Source organism: Siniperca chuatsi, linkage group LG11, assembly GCF_020085105.1.
Source record: "Siniperca chuatsi isolate FFG_IHB_CAS linkage group LG11, ASM2008510v1, whole genome shotgun sequence".
NCBI lineage: Eukaryota > Metazoa > Chordata > Actinopteri > Centrarchiformes > Sinipercidae > Siniperca > Siniperca chuatsi.
In genome coordinates this window covers 1577632-1590242 of record NC_058052.1, presented here as the reverse complement: position 1 = coordinate 1590242, position 12611 = coordinate 1577632, and the positions used below count along the sequence as shown (strand labels likewise).

The window sequence follows — 12611 nt, the reverse complement described above, 5'->3', positions numbered from 1 at the left end:
TTGTTTTCCACCTACGCTAACCAATTTCCTGTATCCTGGTTCTGAATCAGTGTATCCATATCTATCAAGGCCAGTTATAAAGTGATCGAAAATAGAATATTTCATTCGATACCTAAAAAACCACTCCTCCCCATCCAAATCTTGATACAAATACATTTTCAAAGAATACTTTAATTCGATTTTAACACAAAAGTGTGCCTACACAGTGCCTCAACCCATCTTGTTTATCAAATGTTGAGTTATGGGAAAGGAATACAGTTTTCAAAGTGTTCTTTAGCTCTGTTTACAGCTTTATTTGCTATTTTAATGCACATTTTAAATGAACGCTTGCAGTGATTGGCTGTGAGCAAAGCCATAAGAATAGTCATTTGTTTCAAGATCTCTATACAAAAAGGATCCAATGCAGGTATCGTTTGACTAAAGACGTTTTGATATTACTTGGTACTGGGTGATTTCGGTCGATACCTTTTTAAGGTATCCTTTTAAAAAAATAAAAATAAAATAAAAAATTAAAAAAAAGTATCGAGTACCGATATCCAGCCCTACATATCTGTCACTTATATATTGATTTCCGGATATGTCCGTTAATCTTTCCAGCCCTGCCCGTCAAGATCAGCCAATAGCAGATGGCTATATAAATTTACATGACAAGTTCCTATGATCAGTAGATTGACTGTGAGCTTCATCAGTAGTGTCATACAAATGTACCGTTAGATAGCAGACCAGAACACCATTTCAGTTGTCAGTGAGTCAGGCAGCTGAAATTTATTTTAAAAGCCTCACCTCTCTGTCTAGCCCACGGACATCGATTCTGATGGCTCCAGTTTCTGGGTTGATGGCAAACAGGTCAGTGGGAAACTTTGGCTCCTGGCTTATAATACTGTAGTGGATATCTGCGTTGGCAGTACTTGGATCGTCAAGATCTGTGGCCACAACCTTAATCACCTCAAAACCTGATGAGAAAGAAGTCAGAAGTTGAAATTAAGTATACAGGCTTCTCTAAGTATTCAGAGCACTTCATTAAAGAAGTGATTTACAAAATAAAGCTGGGACATAGGGACATACAGGGCCAAAAATGTGTTTTAACTGCTATCATTAGCCAACTACGTTATTTTGTGGGATTACAGGTTACATTAGAAAAAGCCCCTTTCAGGACTGGCAGATCCACTGTGTAGTAGTCCCCTAATGTGTTGGAGCAGGTCCTGGAGTTTACTGTATCCAAGTTTAGGAAAAACATTAGCACCTCTGCCCTGCTCTTCTCTCTTGTAAAAGTGAAAAATACTGTTGAACAATAAGAGACATCTTTTTCAGGCTTAAATGAGATCCACTGACAGTACCTATTGGTGAGGCCTCAGCAACTTCTCCCAGGTAGGTGGCTTGAGTGAAAACAGGTTTGTTGTCGTTCTGGTCAATTACAATCACTGTAATATCCATAGGCTGTTCAGCATTTCCTGAACCATCTGCCACAGCATGCACTTGAAACTGCACACAGACAAACACATTTCTGTTATAATACTGTAAATGCAAGAATAATCCATGTTGATGCTTTCATTCCATGTCACTGGAGCATGCAGGCGGGCGAAGCGACGCGCATTCCTGCCCCTGGTTTCACACTAAATCACTGATCTACAGGTGGCAGTAACATGCCAAGATAGGCAGAGAAGAACAACACTGTTAGCAAGTAAACATGTATGGAAACAATGAAGGATTGTATAATATTTAAAATGTGGGCATTTTATTAGAATGTTTGCATTTTGGACAAAAATCTCTTTGCAGAATTGGGCATGGATCATACAGAAAGATACATACTGATTCAAGAAATCCTGCTATTGACCAAAACGTGAAAGGTGGTGTTTTAGTGTCACCATGTTTTCAGTTGATGTAGTTTTTGTTAATATAATTCAGAGAGGCTTTGAACTACAGCCCCGCGCAGGACTGTTTTCTTAATCCCACTCCCAACCGCAATGTGTTAGTTCCAGACCACACGCATGAGCCGGTTACCCTCATGTATTAAGAGCGCAACAGTGTGACAAGATGCGCATTTAGGCATCTTTAGGCAAATTTGACCTACAGGGTGAATGGGAAGCAAATTCTTGTGAGCTAGTCCACTCTGATGGAGGCTTCAGGAAGCTCAGGATGCCTTACACAGCAATGTTTAAATGAGACTCGGCCGAGGAGACAATGACATCTGCAGTACACGGTGAAAGCCAGTGCAGTGCTGAAACCAAGTCTGAAGTTTCTCTTCCTGACCCACAATATTTATCCCCTACTAGCCTTATCGAGTCTAACGTGTTCTCCCTACAAGGTTATGCTTTTCTAGCCTAAATATGTGACTTCTAATGCTTCCCTCACGTTGGAATTAGGGGGGCACATGTTTTACATTTTAAAGGGGAGACAATCTGTTACATCCACATCTGAGACAGAGAAAGCAAACTACTGTCCTTGAGTGTCTCAGCAATGGAACTTCCCATCTATACAGCTGTCGTTATGAGTCTACTGCAGGAGACCATAAAATGAACTAATGCTAGGGACACAGTGGCCGTTTCATTTCTGGGTTTGCAAGTGACCCCAAGTGTGACGTGTACCTCACCTGACACCCTCTAAGGAAAATTCCTTCACAGTGAATGTTTGGTCAACTTTTCAGCCCATCTTTAAAACCACACCACACCCAAAATGTATCCTCTTAGCACCAAACGTTCTGAGAAAACATCAGATTTTTGTTTGGAGTAATATGAAGCTTTTCCAGGCTCAATTCTGATTTTGAACTGAGTCAGCAGAAAAACTGACAGCCCTGTTGTAACATAATCCAACATAAATGTTCTGTAATAAATACTGTCTTTATGAAGCTTGTTTTTACTCAGTTTTAATTATTAACAGCTTGTTGATTTAGCTCTATGGTAATTTTTTCAGTTGTATTCTATTGAATCACTGTAAAGAGCTCCTCCATACATGACAATGGGGTGGACAAATTATTTCACATTTCAATATAATGTAGTCCAATACTTAAGGATGTCCCAATCCGAGTCCTGTAATACTGGGTATCTGCTGATACAGAGTCCAATCTGATACTTAATAGTTACTTAAATGTTGATTAAATATGTATGACAAATTAAAATAACACGTGTCACAATTCAAATCATTTTCCAGCATAAAATGGTGGGTAACAGAGCACAAGTGTGTTCAGATGTTTCCCACAACTCCCTGCCTGATCCTAAAAAGTGGACAAAGAGTGTATATATAAAACTAACATCCGAGAGGATGCTTACCGTGTACTTGGTTTCTGTCTCTCTGTCCAGTGGTTGTGTGACATACAGATTACCAGTGTCTCTGTCCATGGTGAAAAGGCCAACAGGAGGCTGATCAGCTCCTGGACCAGAGATGCTGTAATAGATCTTCTTTACTTTATCTTCATTAGAACGGATCTGGACAAAAACACACCAGCACTGAGTTATTCCCTGTCACAGACTACAACAACAGTTTCAATATTGCAAAACAATTTTAACTACAGTAAGGCAGTAGTGCTGAGGTCTTTGACTTATGCCACATTTAAATTTCTGAGGTAGAGAAACAGAGTGCCTCGTTACAATATTTTACATCTTTACTTCCTCTTACTTGAGATACTTTAAAGGGGAAGGGTCCTCTGTGATTCTCAGGAAAACTGATATCAGGAATGACCCATTCTCTCTTCTTCCTCCTCAGCCCTTCGGCAGACTTGGGGAAATGCAGAACAGGCACCTGTGGATCGGCTGTACTCTGGAAGAACATGTACATTTGTAGTCAGTTACAGTGCAACGCACACTAGACATTGGGCCGCCATTGGCCCAAAATGCTGCATCAGGGACATTAGAATGACACTGCATAACTATTTGATCAAGTTACTTTTGAAATAATTCAAGTCCTGGAAAAATGCCACTCTCAGCATCTTTTGTAAAGTAGCAATCGTTAACTGACAAGGTACTGTGCAATTTCTTACAGAAACACTAGGTTGTTTTTTTATTCATGCAGGCAAAAACAAAATCTTACTGTATTGCACTATGTCAAGATGAATGCACACAGATTGATAATGATGTTAACTACTAGTAACTGCTAGCAAACAATTTTAAAATGAGAATTGCCTTAAATATCAACTACTTCTTCTGTTAGAACCCTCCCTCTCAGCATATAAAAAAAAAGCAACAGAAAACAACTGTAGGAGGTGTGGCCTCGTAGCTACGTAGTGAGAGACATGGGGGCTGTGGGAACACGGGCGACACTGACACAGAGCTCTGACTACCAGAGCTCCGTGTCTCCACTGGAAAGACTATTGGCACATTATGGCCCTCAGAGAGGCGCTGTGTTGGAACCCGTGTTGTAGCTGAGTTAACGGTTCTACTACAAGAGGCTCTCTGATGTGTGCGTGTGAGAGACTGTGGGGGAGTGTCAGTGGACAACTAGAACCGTGATGTTTTATCACTGCCGACTTTTTCACACTACTTTTCACAGTAAAAATAATCGGTGCTCCGATTGATCGTCCACTGACCATAATCGGCCAATATTCGCTCTAAAAAGTTTGATCAGTGGTCTCTATAAAGGCCAATCCGATGACGCAATGCTGCCCAGGTATATTAAGAGCAGGTGAGCAAGCGTTTGCAGACAAACACAGAGACAGAGATGTTAACTGGTATTATGTTAGAAGGCGTGGACACGGTGGATATTTAACGAGCATGGACCACGTAAATCAGCAGTGAACACACCTGGTTGGTGCCAATGTCATTCTGTACCATGTTGGTTTCAATACGTCACTAACAACAATCCTCCTCTACACGCGGCTCACCTGCTGTTGTGAAAGAAATTCAATATGGGAGTTGTGTTTTTTGGGCAACTTTAAAAATACACTGTTGGCAAAGAAAGTCAACGGCAGATACATACAGGGAGAGAGAAACAGAAAGAGGCAGGGCAAGACGGTGTGGGTGACAAATGGTCTGTATTTTAATAGCGCCTTTCTAGTCTTCCGACCACTCAAAGCACGTCACACACTACATATCACATTCATACAATAATGGCAGATTCTAACTGCTTTTCAGTTCAAGAAAATTAATCATTCATTCACACACACCGAAGGCACAGAGCTCGGGAGCAATTTGGGTCTCAGTGTCTTGCCCAAGGACACTTCGACACTTCGGCTGAGGGAAGCCGGGATCAAACTGCCGACCTTCCGATTGGTGGACAACCTGCTATAAAAAAAAAAAAAAAAAAAACGTACTAATGGAAGATATTAACAAAATGGAACCAGTGAGTCTTGCCCATTCATACAAAGCCACACAGGGGTAAGTGTTTAAGAAAAACAGGTCTTTGCAAACAAAACCTTTTCACTGTCAAACTGCATATAATAAAAGGTCTGTATTGTTCCAGGCCCTTGATAAACAATTTGATGTATGTGGGACCTGTAAAGCATATTTTCCACAAAATGTATTGTTTTGAAAAAGTTATATTTACACTAGAAATGGGTGTGCTTCAGGCCCCTTCAGTAGTGTCCCTAATCCTACCTCTGCGATATTAGAGTCCCATTCAGTAAGGTGGGGATGATGGTTGTGGTGTTGCTCAACATTTTGGTGGTGGTTCCCATGGTGACGCTCATGGTGCAATACCCTTACAGGAACAGTCATTTTGCGACCTTGCTTGTCCCAGGAGTGGATGAAGAAGTCCTGGTGTCCTTCATGAAGAACAACCTGTCTGTTTACCTGGAGGGGAAAAAGCACTCATAAGCAAAGGCCATAACGCTAGTAACAGTTCTGGATTTAAGAAAGCTCTCTACATGACAAAAATCAATCTAAGGCAAACTGAACTGCTGGGACAGTTTGATGTGTAAAATAGATTTACAACAGTGATCAATAACAGTGTTGTTGCTGTTCAACTAAATCTCTGGAATATTTCAGGTGGGTTCAGGTCAATATGGGTTGTATGTAAAGAAAATGAAAATGACGAGAACATACACACGTAGGGTCTCCGAGTTACTGCTGCCACATCTTGAACGGAATTCATATGGGTTCTATTGAGTATGATGATATCACTCATACTTAATCTAAGTTGAGTCTAAGTTGTGTTTTGTTACTGCACATCTGGCTGAAACCACCTGAATTATTGCTGAGAATTTATATTTCCAATCTGGTTGGTTTCCCAATTAGCAAGCCATAGGACTATAACATGCAAGTATTACATCCTTCACAGGACCAAAAATAAATAAAATCAAAAAAAAAAAAAAAAAAAAATATTATTTTTATATATATATATATATATATATATATATATATATATATAAATAAATAAATAATCTCTCCAAGCATTGTTACCCAAATCCCCTAATCATTATAACTCCTATATGCATAGAGGATGTGTGAGGAGTTTGGAAGCTGAGCATTAGAAATTGCAATTTTGCAATCAAGTCTGTTAAACTCCACTGACCGTCAATATGCCGTCTGTCTGTACCACGAAACGTCTGTCATCACTCCTGAAAAGAAATCTTGTGCGGTCTGTGCAGTCAGTGAAGCCCACTGGGATTGGACAGAAGAAACAGGTATCCGTTATAAATGCAGTACATACAGAGAAAACTAAGAAATAATTAGCAAGCCTACATGCAACAAAATAATTTAAACTCTTTTACAAAGTAAGAGAATTCTACAAAAGTCCTCAAGTGTCATTACTGACTCTTCCAGTCAACATTTACACAGATTAAAACTACATCTCCTCCATCCTCAACAGGCAGGCTCCGGTCCAGATCCACATCAAAATACAATTTACAATTGCGAATCAGGGACAAAACTCCACCACAAACTGACCTGGATCACTTGTCACCTCACCTGTCATCATTCAACTGCCCGCTAGTAACTGCAGGTAGCAAGGTTGTTGTCAGATCAGATGTAGGAGCTCCGGTTTAAAAAGTAAAATGGCATGTTCAAAACTAGCCGATACAAAAAAAATAAATACAAAAAAGGTTGACAGTAAAAACAGTACATTTAAGGATGAGTGGACTGAGAAATACAAGACCAATGTGCTTGATTTGCAATGAAACAGTGGCCATAATGAATAGTGGACACCAAACATGTCCATTTTCACCAAAACTATGCTGGGAAAGCAGGTAAGAACCACAAAACTAAACAAGCTGAAGTAGTCGTATCAAGCCTCCAGCAGAATAACTGTAAAATCAATGGCAGGCAATAAAGACTTCATTGAGCGTAGCACGGGTCCTAGGCAAACACAAACCATTTTCGGAGACTGAATTAATAGTGTATGAGTTACGTAATAGACGGCATGCTAGAAGGAAAGCAAAATTATTAAATGAAAGAAAATAAATCAGACACCACTGTCAGATTCTTCTGCAGCAAGACAAATTCTTGATGAAGACTTGCCCCAGTAACTTTGTGATGGCATAAAAAAAGCCAATTTATCTCACTTGCCGAGGATGAATCAACAGACAACGCACAGTTTATTTTAGGTTAGATTTTATGATGAAGAAAGAGGAATTTTGTGAAGACGTTTTGGGACTAACATCCATCATGGTCACAAGTTGGGAGGATCTGTATGAAGTCATCATGCAAATGCTTTCTGACAGGAATACATCTGAAGCATGTTGCCATCCATGACAGGGAGAGAGGAGGGACTGGTGCAACACTTAAAATTCACCACCCTGGTTTGATATCATAATCACTGCATAACCCTTGTTCTAGTCTGGTAAAATGTACTGAGAAGTCATGACAACTGAGACTTGTCAACTATTTGAAGGCATCATCAGCACTGCAGCGTTGCATGCTGCGAACATTTCTGGCAGAGGTTGGTGCAACGTTTGATTTGTATTCAGACCCTTTGCTAGGACACTTGAAATTCAGCTCAGGTGCCTCCCATTTCTCCCATCTTTCTACACCTTGATTTGAGTCCACCTGTGGCAAACTCAATTGAATCTGCGATGATTTAGGCACACACTTGTCTATATAACATCTCACAGCGGACAAAAAAAATCTCGAAACTCACCTCTACAATGAGGGCCACTGTTCCCGCTTGACTACTTGAAAAATGCCTACCTGCAGTGTGCCTATACATTACTACCATCATCAAAAACTCCCTGTCAACTGGTACTGTTCCTTCTGAACTAAAAACTGCTGTGATTAGTCCCATCCCCCAAAAAACTAAACTAGTAATGATTCTGAAGCTCTTCAACTTCAGACCCATCTCCAACCTTTTCTTCCTGGCCAAAATTTTGGAACGCACAATTTCAGAGCAGCTAAATAATCAACCAAGCGAATGTTCTTGTATCACTGTACTGTTTTTGCATCTCTCTTGACACTTTGGGTCTAGAAAAGCATTTGACAAACAAACAAAAAAAAATAAATCTGAGCAAAAAATAAGCCATGAGGTCGAAGGAACTGCCTGCAGAGTTTAGAGACAGCATTGTATCGAGGCATAGACGGAGGAAAGGCTACAAAAGTTTTTTGCTGCATTGAAGGTCCACCAGAGCACAGTGGCCTTTATAATTCCTAAACGGAATACATTTGAAACAACCAAGACTCTTCCTAGAGCCGGCCGCCCGGACAAACTGAGCAATTGAGGGAGAAGGGCCTCAATATGAGAGGTGACCAAGATCCCGCTGGCCACACTGGCTGAGCTCCAGAGATCCTGTGTGGATATGGGAAAACTTCTAGGACAACCATCACTGTAAAACTCCAACGATCTGGGCTTTATGGCAGAGTGGCCAGACGGAAGCCTCACCTCAGTGAAAGACGCATGAAAACCTGCTTGGAGTTTGCAAAAAAAAAAGCCTCTCAGACTGTGAGAAAGAAGATTCTCATGTTGCTATGCTTTTATGTTTTTATATACAGTACGTAATACCTTCTTATCTTATATGTATATTTTTTATTTTAAAGCACATTGAGTCTACGCCTGTCATATGAACTTGACTAAGACTGGGCCGAAGGTTCACCTTCCAACAGGACAATGACCCTAAGCACACAGCCAGTGGCATAAGTGGTCAGAAGACTAGAAAGGCGCTATAAAAGTAGAGTCCATTACCATTTATCAAGACAACGCAGGAGTGGCTTAGGGACAACTCTGTTAGTGTCCTTGGGTCGGCCAACCAGAGCCTGGACTTGAACCCAATTAAACAGCACTGGAGACACCAGATCTAATCTTTCAAACCAACTCTTCTCTCTACTTAGAATCTTCACCTCAGTGTCTTCAAATGAGTGGTTTGTAGCTTTTAGATGCAAATGCATGGCGCTTTGCAATCCCGAGTTAGCGTGTCATCTGTGCTGATAAAGTCTTTTGTAAAGTGGCTGTTTAGTCTCACCTATGTACCGTTCTTTGCAGTTTTCCTCACTGCATTGAACTGAGTAAACTACATTGCTCTGTTTTTGTGTGGGCATCTTGTCCTTAGGATGAACGAGTTTCTGTCTTAAAGTGTTGCCTGGTTTAAAGAAAACAGAAACATCATGCTGTCTAAAGATCCTTGGTAGTTTTTCAGTCAGTCCAGATACATAAGGGATGGAGACACCGTTCCTTCTTGGTTCTGTTTCCCTTTTGTCCTGTTTTTTGGCTCTTTTAACATTGTTGAGAGCCCAAGTAGGATAACCACAGGCTGAGAGAGCATTCTGGACATGCCTTTCCTCTTACCCTCTGAGCCGGTGGGTACTTCTTGGGCTCTATGTTGTAATGTCCGGATTACACCCAGCTTGTGCTGTAATGGATGGGGGGAGTCAAAGACCAAGTATTGATAGGCCTTATTACTGGGCCATCATGGAAACAAAAGGTGGTCAGTTTCAGGTAAAACTAGGCAGGGTAAACAGCAGACACTCAGGAAGATTCTTCCCTGAGGGCAGGGCTTAAGCAACACAGATTAGCTTAAATTTCTGAGTTCTCAAACCATTTTCACAATTGAGAATGACATTTCCGGATGGGAACCGAAACGTCTTGATTCTGAAAACAGTGTCCAGATAACTATGACTGAAACCTTTTCTACTATAATGAGCAGATATACCACATGATATAGACATCCCACACAGATAAAAATCATTTGACCCCTCTATTCTTAAAATTATTAATTCACAAATCGAATCTTTTCCCATGGATGGGTGAAGCTTTAATACTGTTAAGGCTTGTGTCCATATAGTGTTTTTTTTTTCTGGCAGAGAAGCACTGGAGTGACGTGCTTGTGTGGTGAGAGAAAAACGCTGCGCGTGGGCTTTGTTTCTATAACAAGCAGATTAACATTAGCTAGGTAGCTAAAAAGAGAGAAAAAAATAAATAAAAACACTCAGGTCAGAAAGTGATGATTACCCGTATTTTTTAAATGTATGAATCTGGGATGTAGCCGGTTTCCCCCGAGCTGCAGCGGGACCCCAGCCACCAGTGTTAGTTGCTCCTCTCCAGGAGACGCTTTCTCCGGCCATGAAGTGCAGCGAGTTGGGCTCCATGGATTGGAAGGCGTATCAAGGGTGCAATACTGGAATACTTGGGGAAACTTTACAAATTTGGCTGCTTACATGTGTTGTGCTGCTAGCTTGATGAACTCTCTTTGAGCTAAAAACAGCACATAGTTGCGCCGAACATAAGCAGAAGGAAGTTCACAAACAGTGCGTATAGGCCTGAATGTTGATACATAACCATGCGGTATTAAAGTGTGAACAACACTAAAATTCTACCTCACCTGACTGAGCAGTCAATCTATAGCTAATCTTTCTAACAATCTTTTCTTTTAACGTGGGAATAACAGCACAACATTTAGAAATGCATTACTTGATGATTAAGGGAAATTTTTCAACCTTAAATGTCAAGTTGTTTTTCTTAATATCTATATATTTATAATCTAATGGTTGGGGAAACACTGGGGCATCTGAGTGGAATTATCAGCTCTGTTATAAGTGTTTTAAAGCGTTAAAACATTAATATTTTTAATAATGCACCAGGTTTCTTGTACAATTAACAGCATTAGTTTTCTGACAATCTTTCATATCCAAGCAAAATTTGTATTGTTACTAAAATATCCCTAAACAAATCAATATTGAATTGAATCAGGAACTTGTGAGTCGGAACCGATTGTTGATACCCAGCTCTAGTTAGGAGTGATGCTTCTTTTATCTCATAAAACAGTCTTTGAGTAGAGACATCAGCTTGCAGAGCGCACACAAACCTGACAACAGTAAAGTTTTATTTGCATGATATGAAAATGAAACTGCCTGTATTTCAGACCCAAATCTAACACTTGACCAACTCTCACTCACTTTCAATTATCATCAAGTCCAAAAGCCAGGACTTAACCACATAATCACTGAGAAAAAAAAAAAAAAAAAAAAAAGAAGGGGGTCCATAATGGCCCAGCCCTACTTTTCATCTCAACAGTACCATCATGATTGACTTCTCATGGGCAACATTCCAACTGCACCCCATGCAGTACACAGTCTCATTGCATAACATGGTGACTCTGGTGTACAGCACCATATCAATTCATCAATCAATCGTGGATCAAAAGTTTAAGTTGGTAACCACAGGCAGGGTCACAGGGAGATACCACTTAAAAAAGGTCCAGTGTGTAACATTTTTGGAGGAGCTATTGGCAGAAATGGAATATAATATTTCTAAGTATGTTTTGATTAGTGTATAATCTCCTGAAAATAAGAATAGTTGTGTTTTCCGTTACTTTGAATGAGCCATTTTAAAATCTACATAGGGAGTGGGTCGCCTTCCACAGAGGCTGCCATGTTGCACCGCACTCCTTTTGTGGCAATGCGCTGAAAACGTAGCACCCCATCAGATCTCACAAATTACAGAAAAACTCTATGTACATTTGTAGTTAGCTAACACTATGCAGCAATATCCTGGTAAACTTTAAAACCGAGGTGTATCAATAGTCACACTGTACAGTGTTTGCCGTTTGTGCTTATCACATAGCTAATTTTAGCTAGTGGGTTAGCTGTTAATGTTTATTGTTTATGTTAACAGCTACAGTGGTGTGCAAAAGTGTTTGCCCCCTTCCTGATTTCTTGTTTTTTTGCATGTTTGTCACACTTTTGAATGTTTCAGATCAAACTAATAAAGATAATACAAGTAAACACAAAATGCAGTTTTTAAATGAAGGTTGTTAAGGGAAAACAAAATCCAAACCTACATGGCCCTGTGTGAAAAAGTGATTGCCCCCTAAACCTAATAACTGGTTGGGCCACCCTTAGCAGCAGCAACTGCAATCAAGCATTTGCGATAACTTGCAATGGGTCTTTTACAGCGCTGTGGAGGAATTTTGGCCCACTCATCTTTGCAGAATTGTTGTAATTCAGCCACATTGGAGGGTTTTCGAGCATGAACTGCCTTTTTAAGGTCATGCCACAGCATCTCAATAGGATTCAGGTCAGGACTTTGACTAGGCCACACCAAAGTCTTCATTCCAAACAGGGCATGTCAAAGTGGCCGTGTGGGTAGTTCATTGTAGTGTAGTGTGGTATAATTCCTGCTTTGAAACAGACAGGTTTTGTTGATTGTAAAACAGCCATAACACGGCATCAAACAGCTGACCAAGACCAAGCACCCACTAGACAACTGGACAGCTGTTTTGGTTGTCCTAGATGAGTTTACACAGTTTATATGTCAGCAGA

General features: G+C 40.4%; 1 protein-coding gene across 1 annotated transcript in view; it reads right to left on the bottom strand.

The window, feature by feature from the left end:
* LOC122884777 (B-cadherin-like) overlaps positions 1-12611 on the bottom strand; it is a 30307-nt gene that overhangs the window by 15044 nt on the left and 2652 nt on the right. Inside the window, 6 exon segments of the mRNA XM_044215111.1 lie at positions 784-953; positions 1338-1482; positions 3267-3422; positions 3613-3753; positions 5526-5720; positions 6442-6530. Of these exon segments, the coding sequence (XP_044071046.1) occupies positions 784-953; positions 1338-1482; positions 3267-3422; positions 3613-3753; positions 5526-5720; positions 6442-6530 (896 nt within the window).